The 17,305-nt window shown below is 37.0% G+C and overlaps 1 protein-coding gene across 9 annotated transcripts in view; it reads left to right on the top strand.

Moving 5' to 3' along the window:
* Positions 1-17,305, top strand: part of Nol4 (nucleolar protein 4) — a 341,043-nt gene that overhangs the window by 80,153 nt on the left and 243,585 nt on the right. For 7 of the 9 annotated variants that reach the window (XM_051163147.1, XM_051163144.1, XM_051163143.1 and 4 more), the window contains exon 2: positions 6,752-6,901. In XM_051163147.1, the coding sequence (XP_051019104.1) occupies positions 6,752-6,901 (150 nt within the window). Of the gene's footprint in view, positions 1-6,751; positions 6,902-7,766; positions 7,830-17,305 lie in introns of those variants that run through there. The other 2 variants (XM_051163152.1, XM_051163150.1) reach the window with 2 other exon arrangements.

Raw genomic sequence — 17,305 nt, 5'->3', positions numbered from 1 at the left:
GCTTGAGATCAAGGACGGAGATTCTTTTGGAAGGTCTAAAACCTAACACATTAAATCTGTTAGAAGAAAAAGTGGGGAACAGCCTTGAACTCATTGGCACAGGAGACAACTTCCTGAACAGAACACCAATAGCTTAGTCTCTAAGATCAACAACTAATACATAGGAGCTCATGAAACTAAAAAGCTTTTGTAAGGCAAAGGACACTGTCAACAGAACAAAATGACAGTGCACAGACTGGTAAAAGATCTTCATAAATCCTACATTCGACAAAGGACTAATATCTAAAATATATAAAGAGCTCAAGAAATTAAACACCACCAAAACAAATTATCCAGTTAAAAAGATGGGGTACAACGTTAAACAGAGAATTCTTAACAGAGGAACATCAAATGGTTGAGAAACACCTAAAGAAATGCTCAAAATCCTTAGTTATCAGGGAAACACAAATCAAAATGATGCTGAGATTCCATTTTATACTACTAGAATGGCTAAGATAAAAAAAAAATTCAAGTGACAACATATGCTGGTAAGGATGTGGAGAAAAGGTAAAACTCCTTCATTGCTAGTGGAAATGCAAGTTTGTACAACCACTTTGGAAATCAATCTGGCACTTTCTCAGAAAATAAGGAACAGTCCTATCTCATGACCCAGATATACCACTCCTTGGCATATACCTGAAAGATGCTCCAGCACATAACAAAGACATTTGCTCAACTATGTTCATGGTAACCTTATTCATAATAGCCAGAACCTGGAAACAAACTAGATGTCCCTCAATGGACAAGTGGATAAAGAAAATGTGGTACATTTACACTGTGGAATACTACTCAGATATTAAAAACAAGGAAATCTTGAAATTATCAGGCAAATGGATGGAACTAGAAACGTTCATCCTGAGTAAGGTAACCCAGACCCAGAAAGAAATGCATAGTATATACTCACTTATAACTCACCCAACATAGATGTCTTCAGAGAGACTCCACACAGTGGGGCATCAGGACAGATGGTGGAACTCACTGCTGTAATTTGCACAGAGAGTTGAGGGTGGTATGGAAGAACGGGGGGATGGAAGTACCCAGAGGGTTAAGGGAGCCCCACGAGGAGACCATCAACGCTGGTGTATCTGGACCCAGGGAGGCCTGCACAAATTGTTGCACCAACCAAGGACAATGCATGCAGGGAACCTAGACCCCTGTTCAGATATAGGCAGTGGACAGCTCATTCTTCACTGTTGTGGAAGGAGCAGAGACTGCCTCTGACATGAACTCTAGTGCCCCTGATTTGATTTCTTCCCCTTTGTGGGGAGGCCTCGTGAGCACACAAAGAGAGAGGAAGGAAGCTATCCAGATAAGGCCTGAAAGTCTGGGATCATATGGTGGGGGAAGAGATCCCCTTCTTTCAGAGGTTTAGGGGAGGAGAATAGGTTGGAAGAGGGAAAAGGTGGCATCAGGAATATATAAGTGAAGGATAACGATCAAGATGTAATGTGAATAAATTATAATCAATTTAAAAGAAGAAATATTCAACATCCCTAGTCATCAAGGAAGTGAAAATTGAAATGCTTCTGAGATTCCGTCTTCAGAATGGCTAAGATCAAAAACTCAAGATGTAGAGAAAGGGGAACACTATATTATTATTCCTTAGAAACTTACTTGTTTTCTAAGGAGAGACAGAAAGGAGTAGATCCAAACTGGGGTCGGGGAGATAGGTAGGAACTGGGACGAGTAAAGGAAGAAACTGTGATCAGAATACAGTGTATGTAAAAATCTATTTTTAATAAAAGAAAAAAGAAATAAAAATTAAAGCCTTCATGTTGAAGACTATATAATGTATATAAAATACACACACACACACACACACACACACACACACACACAATGTATATAATGAAGAATGAACAAAGAATTGTAGAAGAGAATGAGACAGTCAAAGAGAATAAATACACAACCAACCTGTGCAAATGTGGAAAGACTATTCTATACTAAAGAAAGTTATCAAAGGATATGTATCCAAAAGAAGAAGGAGGAGGAGGAGGACGAGGAGGAGGCACATATATTTAAGCTCAAAATTCTAAGATCCAAATGTTCAGAATCTTGCATGATCTAGGGAGTGTTTGTAATAGACAGTCATTGACTGGCTATTACTACCACTTCACCTACTGAAAGCAAATGTGAGATACTAGTATTTCTAAAATATTTTGACTTGGCATCACGTTTGGAATAAATTTATAAAATAGTCATGTACTAATTACTTTATGTTGCTGTAATAAAATGCCATAGTAAAAGCAAAAAGGAAGAGAGAGAGAGAGAGAGAGAGAGAGAGAGAGAGAGAGAGAGAGAGAGAGAGAGAGAGAGAGAGAGAGAGAGGCTGCTATTGATATTTGTACAAATGTGTGGATTTGGTTTATCATCCGTCTTGAATATATATTTGTGTAGACCAGCTAGATAATCTATGTTTAATAAATGCTCAGTTTCTCTTGAGTTGTCTGCAGAGTCACTGTATAATTTAGGATTCTACTAAGCATGTAGGAGGTCTCTAGTGTCTCTAAATCTTCAGTACATAATTTCATTCTGGCAATGCCACTGAATGTGCCATGTGCACTTCCTTCTATCTAACAGTGATCACTTTATTTTATATTTATTGGCTATTTGAGCTGCATCTTTAGAAAAAAATCTCATCACAGTCATTTCAACTTTGATTTTTTTTTTAATAATCTTACTCATCCACCCACCCTTGGCTCCTCCCAGAACTATGCTCTTGTTCTTTCCCACACAACTTTTCCTATTCTTATTTTTTTTTACTATTACTCTTGTAAAACCAATCCAGTCTAAGTTATGCTGGCCATGTGCACCCCTAAAGATAATTGACTCCCCTTCTTGTAATAGCTCTTGTTGCCAAAAAAACCCTTGGCCGGGGAAGATGCTTGATGCCCACCTCCTCTATGCATGATAGCATTTCCCCTGCCTCTGCCTTCCACCTCACCATAGGAACACTGAGATAGTACATGTAATGTCATGCCTGGATTTACATGGTTTGGGGATTAAAATTCAGGTCCTAGAAATTCTGCATCCCGAATAAAGGGGACAGGAGACAGTGTTCTAAACACCCAAATCATGGATTGTTGGCAGCCAATAAGAAGCAGAGGAGGCAGAAGCTTGTCCTCCAGAGATTCTAGTCAGAATGCAGCTTCCTTGACACCTTGACTCCAGACTTCTGACCTGCAGTAATATGAAAGAATACATGTCTGTTTTGTTAAACAAATAATTATAGGTAGTAAAGAAAATTTACCCCCCAGCGGTCATGTCTTTAATACCTATTTCCTGCACTAGGCAGGGAGTATCATCAAATCCTCTATCTATCTATCTATCTATCTATCTATCTATCTATCTATCTATCTATCTATCCATCATTTATCTATATATGTCATCTACATATAAATATATATATTAATAATTCTAGTGAGTAACACAGGGTTTACTAATAATTATCCTTTCGGATACTTGATGAAATTGATAGTTTATCATGTTAAGTTGAGCCAGGTAAATGGATGAGATTCAAGTGAATCAGAGAAATAAATTATAACACTGCAATTTTTGATGATTATGTAAGTGTATACTTGGTTATTTAGCAAAGGCACAGGAGTAGGTCCCATGCAAATTTTATGATATGGAGAAAAACAGATGAAACTTCATGGATGACTTTACTAATGGACATAGTCAGAATTTGGATTTGCACTGAGGCAGAAGGATTTTCTCTGAGGATGGGGGATACAGGCTAGTGTGAGACTTCTGGGACAAGTTATGCTTTCTAGGACAGTGCCCTATAAGCTGTGTGTTTCTAGAGGTCACTGCTGAGTTTCATATACCCCTTGCCCTACACTGGTTTAGTGTCACAAGGCTGAGTGATGTTATTCTTGGGACCTCATTTTTAAGGGGTTACCTAAGATTTTAAAGCAGGATGCCATATATGAGATAAGATTAATAAAGAGAGAGAAATGAAGAACATGAACTTGGGTGGCTATGGGGAAGGGAGCATCTGGAGTTAATGGAGAAATAATATAATTAAGATATAATATAAAAAAGAGGAAGAGATATGAGAAAGGTCGGAAGCCAAATTAGGTATTGTCAGTATCACAGGAAATGTGTGAGGGTGAGCTTCGACTGAGCAGTCATCAGAGACAGGATAACCGAGCATCCGGTGCAGCCTCTCGTGGGAAGTCCTATGAGCTGCTCCAGACTCCGCTACACTCAAAGCCTACTGCGAAGTGCAACTATGCAAGTCTACGCTAAGTGTAAGAAGAAAACAGATGTGACCTGCTTTTCATTTCACAGTAGCTCAGTCTGTCAGGGTTGCCATTGGAGACTCATTGACTACTTATAGCTTTTACTTGAAGCAATCAACCTCTTATGATATCACTTTTAATTTTAAAAACTTTTTTGATATTGAAATTACATAATTTCCCATTTTCCCCTACTTTCCCTAATCTTTCCCATGTACCCACCATTATATTTTTTCAAATTCATGGCCTCTTTTTGTTGTTTTATAAATATTATATAATATATAGCAATTACATTATAACATATTATATACAATTATACATAGTTGGTATATATTTGTTGTTATAAATCTAGCTTAGCATGTATGATGCTATTTGGATTTTCAGAGCTGACCACTAGTTATTGGATGATCAACTTATGTGCTTTTTCCTGGGGAAGGCTATTTCACATAGTTTTCAAGCAACAACGGCAAGGTCATATTACACCAGAGTATTTTTTCAGAGTTCAAATAGGCACACTATTGTGCATGCTGCGTTCATGCCTATATTTATGTGTGCAAGTGTATGTGAATGTTGGTGTGGATGGATTGTCACATAAGATGAACTGTTTTCATGGAATATTAGTTTTTTCTAGTATCTCAAGCCTACCATTTAATGTGATTTAGCATCTGCTTACTATTTACTTTTGGCTGGACTTCCACCTGAGACTTAAAAAGCCTGTCTCTATGTCAAATTTTGTTTCTTCCAAGGAGCGACCCGAAGAAGAGATAACATGGTGATACTAGGCACTCCCATGGGACCGTCTTTATTTTGTAATGTGATCTTTGAAATGACAAGCACTGCCAGCCTTCACTGGAGGTTTTCAATGTGACAGAGACTGGGTCACAGGCTTTACATACCTGATGTCTGTTAGTGCTGGCAATGTTCCTGTGAAACAACTTCTGCTGTTCCCATTTTGCAGTTGTGGAAACTTAAAGTTAGATGCATAAGTAATTTCCTCAAAGTATGTAGTTTGTATTTGGAAGGTGCATTGTTCACAGTAGGTATTTTTAGAGCACTGGTTCTTATCCTTCCTAATATTGTGACTGGCCGTTTAATACAGTTCCACATGTTGTAGAGATTCCCCAACCATGATTTCTTTGCATTGCTACTTCATAACTATAATTCTGTTACTTTTATTAATTGTAACGTAAATATCTGATATACAGGTTATCTGATGTGTGACTGCAAATGGGCAGCAACCTACAGGTTGCCAAATGCTTACTGCCCTAGAAAATGGCATTTTAACCTTTAGCACATCTGTCACTCAGTGTACAATTGGACAAAGATGCCTTTATTTACTAAGTTATGATGCTTGGAGAAAGAGGCTCCAATAAGTGATGTCGTTTTTGTCTTTTATTTTCTAAATACGACAGATATGACCCACCAACTCAAATGTTGTTGGCATGGCTGAGAAGTATCTAGAATGGAATGACTGTAGTAAAAGTTAACAGGTGTTAAAATGTAATTTATAATTTTTAACATTATGTCGATTGCTAGGAATCATTATTAAAAAATCAAAAGATGGAATTGAGGGATAAATATGATTTACTTAATATTAACCACTTATTTTGGCAGCATTTTATAATTCAGTATGTGTAATACAGAATTATGGGATTGCTGGGTGTGGTAGTATCTGTGTGAGGCAGCAGGACTGAGAGACCGAGGCCAGGCCGGGCTACATAGAAACATCTTGTTTTGCAAGAAGAAATAAGGCCAGAACTTCATTCAAGCACCTTTAAAATTTTTTTTGGCGATGATTTGGTTTATTTTATTAAAATATTTTGGGGTAATCAACTTTATCTTTCAAATGCAAATAATTTCAACAATCTTTTTTTTTATTAATTTATTCTTGTTACATCTCAATGGTTATCCCATCCCTTGTGTCCTCCCATTCTTCCCTCCCTCCCATTTTCCCCTTATTCTCCTCCCCTATGACTATTCCTGAGGGGGATTACCTCCCCCTGTATATGCTCATAGGGTATCAAGTCTCTTCTTGGTAACCTGCTGTCCTTCCTCTGAGTGCCACCAGGTCTCCCTCTCCAGGGGACATGGTCAAATGTGAGGCACCAGAGTACGTGACCCACGAAAGCCTTCACTTACCAGGAAACTGGGACAGAGGGGAGGACATCCTATTGGAACTCTAGATGAGAGAAGCTTGGGAAAAGAGCAAAGTAGAAGGATCCAGAGGGTCCTAGAAACCTACAAGTAGAACATTATGATAGGCAGATTTGGGCCCAGGGGTCCTGCTCAAACTAAGGCACCAGCCAAGGACAATACAGGCGGTAAACTTTAAACCCCTACCCAGATCTAGCCAATGGTCAGAATTTCAAAAATCTTATGTGTTTTCTGTTAAATAAAAATAATTTCATTAATCTTATGTGTTTTTGTTTGTTTCTTTTGTTCTTTTTGTTGTTGTCTTGTTTCATTTCCAGGATGGCGTAGGAGTCGACGAGAAGTTGTCTTTAAGGAGAGTGGCTGTGGTTGAAGATTTCTTTGACATCATCTATTCCATGCATGTGGAAACAGGGCCAAATGGAGAACAAATCCGGAAACATGCTGGGCAGAAGAGAACTTACAAAGCAGTAAGTGAAAGAGACAAAAGAGAGAGAGAAAGCATGAACTCCAAGTTGTGTTACTGTGTTTGCATGTTAACACGAGTGCAAAGTGTTAGTAGAACCTTGTATTCAGAACAGGCTAGATCATACCATGGTCAAGCTGAGTACTTATGCCAAAATTTATTATTGGCTGTTTTATTCATAGTCTTACAAGTCTATTGCATAGAATTCTTACATTATTTTCTTTAAATACCGGTATGTGTAAAACATAATGTTCACAGTCAACTATCTCTAAACAGGAAGGCAAATTTGAAATATATGTTCAGTATGTCATAATACATGAATTATATTCTAAAAGATAAGACTATTTTTACAATCATTCAAGTTTCTTCCATCAAAAGTCATATTGATGTATTTACATATTTTCTATTCCATATTAGCAATATAGATAAGAAAATTATTTATTATCTTATGTTCTTTTATATGTCTTAATTTTCATGAACATAATATTAAAATGTTATTTCCATAGTACCAAAGTATATGATTTTATTTTTATGCGAAAAATATATTTAACTATTTGATAGTGGAACATATATTGTCAAAATGAAGGTATATTTAAGTTTTGAAGTTACTAATTAAATCTACAGTTTGATATACACATTTTAATCTATATTTTATTTAATTAAAATTTCATAAAACCATATTACTATAGATATTTTACCCTTTCTAACAAAATTGAAGAGTAAATTACTTTTTGCCAAACAAGCAAAGTGTATGTTGTAAGAGCTTTCTCAGAAGATGAGATAATGTTCCTTTTATGAATTCTTATTGAACTTCGCTTTTGGCTACCTTTATATTAACTGTTTTCAGCTATCTTGATATACAATATCAGTCTGGATCCATTTTTTTTTCAGATACAGAAAAATGTGTGAAATGCTCAAAGTTTCAAATACAGGTACATATGTTTGAAAATTAGCTCTGAGCATAAGAAATAGCTTCTTTTCATAACTATTTTTTGCTATATTGCCAGGATCATATTGAATCTTTGTAGTTGCATAATAACCCTTAATACAATGTTGTTATTTAGCCCTCTTTCTATATAGTTTTGTTTCTTGGCTGTTTCTAAATTGCATGGTTTGTGGGCAGGCCCTAGTGTAAGTTCCCTTACATGATTCTGCCACATAAACTTCCTTTTAACTTATGCTTCCCAGGAGACATTCCTACCATGACTAACGGAAGTGACCTAGCATCGTGAGATATTTTTATGTAGACTAATATCACTGAACATACTCATTCCTCCTGTCTCCTAAACCAGAATTGTTCTTCTGCATAGTAATACAAAAATTATGTATTGATCTACTAATATCACTAACTGTGGAGTCTTGGGAGAGTGCACTTTCATGAACTAGCTATGTGAACTTGACAGGACTTTGTATGACAGGAATACAGAAATTCAATTAGATTAAATGAAAATTAAAAACAAAGTAAAACCAAAGTATGGTGGGAAAAGCACCTTCATTGCTGGCAGCCAATCATCTTATAGTTACCAAAAGCAATTTGAAATAGCTTAGCCTTTAAAATGAATTTGTCAGAGACCTTAAATTCAAGTGGAAACATGAGCAATATCAGACCCACACTTTCACCTCTCGTCTTCTTAAGTGACTGTGGATAACCTTGTTTATGCCCATCACTCAGACTAAACATTTACAATGCATTGGCAACTATGGTTCCAATACATACAATTTTGTATCAACAGTTCATAAAACCCTTTCTGCATTGTAGGGTTGGGGAACCAACTCAAGAGCCTAAACAGTATCTGAAATTCCTCTTGAGAGTGCCTTATTAGAAGAACCTCTCCTTCTTCATGTCTAATCTCCTTGTTCTAATATCAGGAAAGTTCTTCTTAAGCTTTTCCTATGGAATCTCCCAAATGAATTTTAATTAGGAAAAATTTCCATCTTATATAGCCTGCAATTCAATGTAAGAAAAAAAAAATCTTGCAGTGCCAGTGAAACTGTGCACACTACTATACAAAGAGTGGAACTCAATGAAAAAAAATAATGTAAATGTGCAATTAATGGAGCATAAAGCTAAAGTGAAATTGGAATGGAATGGCATAGTTTTGTTAGAGTCAAAGGCTGTTGGGCCAGAGCTTCTCAGTCATACCGCTGGCTTCATTAACTGGAAACCTGTTTGCAATGATAACGGTTCCAATTAGGCTTCAGTTTTTTCTTACTTCTAACACGTGAGCACATAGAGAATGCATGGTTATGTTTATTGACATTTTTCTCCCCTTTTGTACATGGCCAAGAAACCATACTTGTACAACTAATCATAAAATTATACTACGTCTTAACAATATTACCAATAGATTTAGTGGTCATTTTATTTACTTTGCCTCTTTTTGCAAATATTCTTTCTATATTTCCACTCTGCAGGAAATGGTGGTCTTTTCCTGTTGAATTAACTATTGAATGCTATTTGGTTTTCTACCTGCAGTATATCATTCCTTGAAATATCTAGGCATTACACTAATTACAGTTTATTTCAATCTAATTTGGCTATAGAAAATTTGGAAGGTGAATAGTTAAACTCTTGAGCTTGGAAAATCCACAAAAATGACACACTTTGGAATATATAAGGACTTTCATGATTATCTAAGCAGCTGTTTATTATTTTACAGGATGTTCTTATATTTGAATAAGTTTGTACATTAACAATTACTATAGCATCGGACATGCTTTCTGTAATGTGTTTGACAATAGTCAATTTGTAGTTGCCTACGTTAAAATAACGGACCATTTAAGTAGCACCTACGCTTGAGCTTAACATATATCTCTGCATGGAAATCTGAATGCAGAACACATCTTAGTGATATGGAATCTTGTTTCAGAATTAATAATACAATAATAGTATGCATATATGATTTAGAATACTGCCCTGGTCTCCAATCCTTACCTGTACTTAACTTTGACCTAAATGATTAAACACTGTTCCCCAGGTTCCCTTACGTCACCCCCATTTCAGCATAAGCTGAGTGCACCTGGTTTCTAAGGCATTTGTCTTAAGTTGGGGGTCCATCTAAAGGATAGTGTGTCCAAGCTCTTTCTTGCCGCATCTAAAGAGTAGATGGAGGAAATACAGGAACAGAAGGAAAAATAGTGCCATCAAGTGGGAACATTTACATGCATACATGTCACACCGTACCTAATTTGCAGTATGAAAAAAAGGTGCATCTGCTACTATTTTTACACACACACACACACACACACACACACACACACACACACACACACACACACTCCAGTTATGACGTTTATTTAATTCATGCAGAGATTATATGTTATAGCAAAAATAAAGGAAAATGCTGGATGCCCACCATACTCTAAAATTCAGGGTTAACATTTATTTGCTCTCTGTGGTGCTGTAGGTCATTAGTTACATTTTCTTCCTGCCTGAAGTGCATGATGAGGTAAATAGCTTCACGTATATTAATGTCTTGATGGATGAAGATTTTGTAATGAGTGATATTTTTGTCTCTACCCAATCAGTCCTTGGGATCCTACTAGAAGAGTGTACACGACAGGTGGCCTATCTCAGCTCTGCAGACAAGAGGAGGCCATGGGACCTTCAGTTTCTTAATTTGCTGGTTCTAAAGTTTAAGTCTCAAGATAATGAAGCTTCATATTTCAAAAATTAATCTTTGCTTATTAATTTTTCCTTGGAACCTATGAACTTAATTTTCTGAGAAATATTAAACTCGGCTTTTTAGTATATTTGCTTCATATATTAGTTACACCTAATAATGGAATTCATTATAACACTTCCATGCCTTTACATGACATATTTCAATTGTACTTTCTCACCCATTATCCTCTTTTGTCCCTTCCATTTTTCCCATGAGCTCCACTTTTCCTTTACTATTATTTTCTTCTGATGATCCAGGGAGTTTCATTAGGGTTGTTTATGAGAGCTTCTGAGGGAGCTTTTTCACAGAAGCACATGTACCTCATTGGTACCTACATTATTATAAAAAGAAGATCTCTCCTTTCTTATGAATCATAAAGCCCACTCTTTAAAGGCTTGCTCTCAACATGAACTGAAGATCCTACCTTAGAGAAACCACCTAGAAATCACGTTTGTGCAGAACTTCATTCCTTCTCTGACAATATGTAGGGGGAACATTTACTCTATAGCACCAAGAACACACATCTTTCAAGCTTTACTTCACCACAGTTTTGTCCTATTCTTCTGATAAATATCTGCTGTTCCCATGGCTATGACTTAAACAGGCCATGACCTGTTCGTTTGAACTCGGGATGAATGACAAGCTTGCGGCCTTTTGGTGTGGGAAAAAAACTAACCTGAAACACAGTAAGTCCTCATAGTGTATTCAATATCTTTCTGGTTTAAAAAGCTGATGATTCATGAATAAAAACATGGAAGGACTTTATTTTACTTATGTGTTCAAATGGTTAACAAAGTGATGGTAATACGTGAGGCCATTAATATCCTGGGGAACAAAAATGGAAATACTCGCCAAACTAGGCAAACAGGTATATACAGGCCATGCCAGGGAACATGGAGTGTTCACAAAAGCAGATCAACTGACAAGCCTCATTCTGCGGTTGACGAGCTTTGCCACATTATCTAGAGTTGTATAGGGATAATGATAATGATGACGATGGTGGTGATGATGACGATAAAGTAGTTATGTAGTGTGATTTCACAGTTGTGTGATTTTAAAATAGCAATCAAAGAAGAAAGACCTAAAAGTGTCTATGTTAACAGACTGTCCATTTTGCTAACAGGTTTTCTGGACTATATTAAGTATCTTGAAGATGCAGAGCAACAGATGTCAGGGAACTTCAGTGACACGTTTCATTGACCTAAAATAATGACAACCCTATGGATGTCTATGGATTTCTTGTTCATTTACTTTTCTTTGCATCTTCGCTGGAAGCACATAAGATATTGTGAACTCCAGTCTTCCCACTTTTCTGTTCCTATACTCTGGAGCTCAGTGGAACAGGGTTATTTAGATATTACACTGACCAAATAAGACATGATCTTATGGGATTAGTACCTGGCTTGGTCTTCTACTGGTTTCTTTTCCGGTTGCTCTGATGAAATTGAAATAAACAAAGAAACAAGAAACAAAAGCTCAAAGGAGGAAGCTTTTATTTCATCATATGGTTCAAGGTAACATTGTCTACCCATAGCATGGAAGTTAAGACATCAGGGCCTTGAAGGAACTATTCACATCCCATGCACAGCGCAGAAGCAGATATCTATAAATGCTGTGTTTAACACACTTCTTTTCTAAACAGTCCAGGATCCCAACCCTGGGTATTGTGGTGCCCATAGAAGGCAAGTCTTCTCGTTTTGCCTAAAATATACAAGATAATCTCCAATGGTTGTTCATGCCCAGAATCTATATTCCAGATGATTCTAGATACCGTAACTTGCCAATTGAAATTAACTGTCATGTGTCCCAAGCATCTTTTCCTTTCTTATCATAGTACCTAAAGTTTAGAATTTAGAACATTACTTATTTGAGTTGAACCATTGACCCTATGTTATTATGAAAACCGTATGTTCTCAGGCAAAAGGAGACTGAGAATAAATTAAGCTGATAGGCATGTTTGGGTTAAGAACAGGCAGAGTGAAGGAAGACGTGACAGGGCATGGATGAAGCTGCTGACATCACTGTGGGTGTATGCCCTCTTGAAATGTCATGACATGGCCTGATTGATGTGGGGAATTTTGTCTCCAATATGAAGTTAGAGAGGCTTCAGATGTTTTGTTTTCTAAGAGAAGTCATTCCTTGAGGAAACATTTTAAAGGAGCTTGAACCCATTATCACCAGATTAAAACAATAGATTAAAAATCAGGAAAATTAAGTACGTTCCTCATAAAAAAGTAGAAAATTTTGTGTGTGTGTGTGTGTGTGGTGGTGGTGGTGTGTGTGTGTGTGTGTGTGTGTGTGTGTGTGTGAGAGAGAGAGAGAGAGAGAGAGAGAGAGAGAGAGAGAGAGAGAGACAGACAGACAGACAGACAGACAGACAGACACAGACAGAAACAGAGACAGAGAGACAGAGACAGAGACAGAGACAGAAACAGAAACAGAGACACAGAAAGATTTCTCACTTTTCTTACTATTTCGATTTTTTTTTTAATCTTTGCCATAGATGTGATATAAGAATAGTTTGCTGCTGACATAAAAAAAGATATGGGAGATATGCTGTGAGTCTCAATCAAGTTCATATCCATAAGCCACAAATGAATAACCTGGTTACTTTATACATAATACATTATTTGTATCACTTATTACTGGATATTCTAGGTCCTTAAATAAACAGCCATTCTGGATATCTGAGGTAGGGAAAAATAGGAAGTGCACTATTCCAAATTAACCAATACCATTATATAGACAGTAAATACATTACCTGGAGCATATTTTCATAGTTTTTTGGAGGGTGTATAGGTAAATACTGTTCAGTTATAGATTACAGGAAATTCTGCAAGGCAATTTTGTTCATTTTTATAAATAGCTAAGGGGGAGAACCTTATTTTTCCAATACTGCTGTGAAACACAGCTTAGCAAAATGCCTGGCTCATGCAGAATGAAGAAACTATACCTATGGAGATTTTTCCTTGTTGATTAAACAGCCTGAATAGTTTAGATATAGCAGTAATAATGGAATAAGACCTGGTTACAGCTAACCGCTGTGAACATTAGTGTGGAACAATGGGTCCATTAAAGGAACAGTGCCCTTTACTTCATACAATTTTAGAGCACCTCATAAAAACAAACAAAGTAAAATTTAATATAGGTCAGGAAATTTTCCTTAGATCATTTTCAGAAACATTTCATACTGGAGTTGGGGTATAGACATTTGTGGCTATTCCTTGCATTGACGGATTCATTTCAGTTGTACCCATTAAAAAATGATACCACTTCTGAGATGATACTTACATGCATCAGTGTATGTATTTCAGTAACCTGCATACACACAGACATATACACACATTCATACACACATATACCTCACACACACACATACACCCATATATACAACACACCCATACACACACACACATTTGTGCATACATACAAAAACACACTCATACACACACACACACACACACACCCATATAACCATACACAAACCCACCCACCCACACACATACCCATACACACACACACACACACACACACACACACACACACACTTTTACACATCAATATACACATACATACATTCTATGGTGTTACCCGTCGTGTTCTACATATTGGGAAAAGGTTAAATTTAAAAATCATATGCATCATGTTGCGTTTTTTATGTTAGGACAGTCTGTCCTTATTAATTTAGCCAACCTAATAAAACATGTGCAGAAAAGTAACTAGGGTGTGTGTGAGGGGGAGACAACTAAAAAGGAACCAGTGACATGGCCATTTAAATTTTCAACTAGCCACCTTAAATCAGAAGGTCAGTATGTTTCACTTATAAAAACCGATTTGTTCCACGACAGTGGAACACACATCACAGTAGCATGAATGTCACATGGAGACGTGAGAGCCTACAGAAGTGATTTCGTCATTGATTGCCATCATATTATATGTCATCAATGAATATCTTACTGAACAATAATGTCCAAATGAACTTTCATTAACTCTTTGTGTCTACCCAGTAAATTGCAACTTCAGTGCACCCTAGTGGTGAAAGTGAGATGCTGCAGCTTTAAGAAGTTAGGTCTAGACAGATATTTTAAGTTAATAGAGATTGGATATGATAGATATTGATTTTCATTCAGAATTTTAGGCTCTCCAAAATAGGAAAGATGTTTACTTCAAGTTTGCCAAATACAAAAAGCCAAATAACTCTGAATGTAACATTTATATAATTCCTTATTGTTTCGTGGCTCTTTCTGCTGTGTGTAGTTTATTTTATTTATGTGTAATAATATAAATATATGCTAAAAAATACAATAAAAATACTCAACAGGATTCACAGTCACTTCAGTGGCTTTCTTCAGTATCATCATGTTATAAATAAATAAAACCCTGAAAATAAAGTAAACAAAACCCTGGATTTCTCAAGGCAAAACGGTGCCTGGATCTAAATAGCTATCTTAGTATAGAATTGATGTGGGATATAATTGCAGGAAACAGCATGATATATGGGTCGGAGTGAGGTAATAAAAAGAGGATGTCACTAGTTATAATTCCAACCGGATGTGAGTCTAAATACTGGAGTGTAAATTCTGTACTGTTGTTTTGGCATGTGATTCCTTTGAAGTTGCTGTTTTGAGGACCGTAAATCATGTACGTAAATGTCTTAACACAATGCTTGCTTCAAACATTGTAGTCATTATTAAAGTGATATGAATAGATTTTTTCCTTAAAAACATAAGAATTGTTTATGTGTGAACAAGTGGGAAAATAGATACTTTCTATTTAAGTCTTTGCTAAAAAGTGTTTTTTCTTCTGTGTCAGCTGTGCTTCACAGTGACCTACACTCATCACCTCCCAGGCATTTAGTCATGGCTATCCCTCATCTGAGAATGGCTTTCACCAGAATTATAAAAATCATTTATATTAAATTTATAATACATAAACACAAATGAGATTTAACCTGTTTTTTATGTGCCACTCCTCACTTACCTCTCTTCCTTCAGTTTACTGGACATGTCTTCTCACAGCAGGCAGCACAGCTGAATTTTGGCATCACTAGTACTTTGTCATGGTCAGTAAAGAAGTCCTTAAAGAAGCTGAAAACAGTGATTTAGATACTTCTAAGAATTTGACATTTGCACAAAGAATTTCCCCTTTTTCCACTTTGGTAAAGAACATGTAAGCTAAATGGCTATCGCCAGACAAATATAATAGGTGTGGTAGAATTTGGACACAGACAGGGGCATTTCCGCAAGTACTCCATGCCCTTACGAGATTCTCCCTCGAGCTTAAGTTTCAGAAAGATAGTTCCAGGCATAATGGTTTGTGAAACACAGTTCTGTTCATTGCTTGGAAAGCTCACTGGTACACATATCAAGCATCTCAGATCTGAGAGATTTTTCTAAAGGGAACCATGTGGCAAGTTCTTTTTATGTAACACCTCCAAAAAAATAAATGTTCAGATGTTGAACAATTAAAACAATTCAGATAACATGTGTTGCCTCCATGTTACATCACCATCCTGCCACTTTCTCGACCTTGCCTGTGAAAGTAAACAAAAGTGGAACTAAAGGGCCAAACTCTTTAGCAGAGTCTCAAAGCCAAAGGCTTATTTATTTTTACCTACTGTGCATGAATGAGTGAGCGTATATGCACCATGTGTATCTGGTGCCCACAAAGTTCAGAAGAGGGCATCAAATCCCTCGGAGCTAGAGTTGCCATGTGGGCGCTAGAGATCCAACCCAGGCCCCCTCTGTAAGAGTAGCAACTGCTCCTAACTGTTGAACCATATCTCCAGCTCTTAGGGTCTGAAATACAGACTTCATCATTTTTTTAAAGGCTTAATATTTATTTTTTTCATTAAACATGGCTCTGTTGTCTCTCTCTCTCTCTCCCTCCCTCCCTCCCTCCCTCCCTCCTCTCTCTCTCTCTCTCTCTCTCTCTCTCTCTCTCTCTCTCTCTCTCTCTCTCTCTCTCTCTCTCTGTGTCTCTCTCTCTCTCTGTGTGTGTGTGTGTGTGTGTGTGGTGTGTAAGTGAGTGCACATTAGAGCAGTTGCTAGTGGATTTGGAGTTATATTTGGTGGTTAGTCACCCTTTGTGAGTACTAGCAACTGAATTCTAGTCCTCTGCTAGTGCATTAAGCACTCTTAACCACTGGACCTTCATTTGTTTCCATCACCATAAAATGGATAATTTGCACATTCTGTTGTGTTTGCATTAACTGTATACTTGGCATGTATGCACCCAGGAAATTGCTAGTGACCCTTGGATTGGCAGGGCACAGGAAAGACACAGGCTCAGAGGGGAGCTGCGACAGATGACAGAAGAACATGGATGTGACAGAGAACACTAGACCAGGGAGGAGCCTGTTATTCCCCACTAGTCCTACCTAGCCCTAGCAGACTCACGACTGCATCATATTGTACACATTCCTGAGGGTAAATAGAAGTACATTTCCACAATAATGTGCACAATTGTCTATTTTAATGCAGTACTTCCTGATGCTGGGCGTTCTATAACCAATGGCTTTGCTGAATCCTATTTTCCCTCAATATTTAGGGATTCTTTCATTTTACTATTAGGAAACATTTCTGAACAAACCCTTTTCCAGGACCATCTGCTCATATTTTATTCATCTAGTGTCAGCATTCCCTTTTCCAACAATCTGTTCCTAGAAACCCAATAGTCTTCAATAAGAATTGACACAAGAATGGCACATCACTCTTAACTTTAGGGACACACCTTTGGTTTAC

This window comes from Acomys russatus, chromosome 20 (assembly GCF_903995435.1).
Source record: "Acomys russatus chromosome 20, mAcoRus1.1, whole genome shotgun sequence".
NCBI classification, from domain to species: Eukaryota; Metazoa; Chordata; class Mammalia; order Rodentia; family Muridae; genus Acomys; species Acomys russatus.
This window is presented reverse-complemented; position numbering and strand designations above follow the sequence as displayed.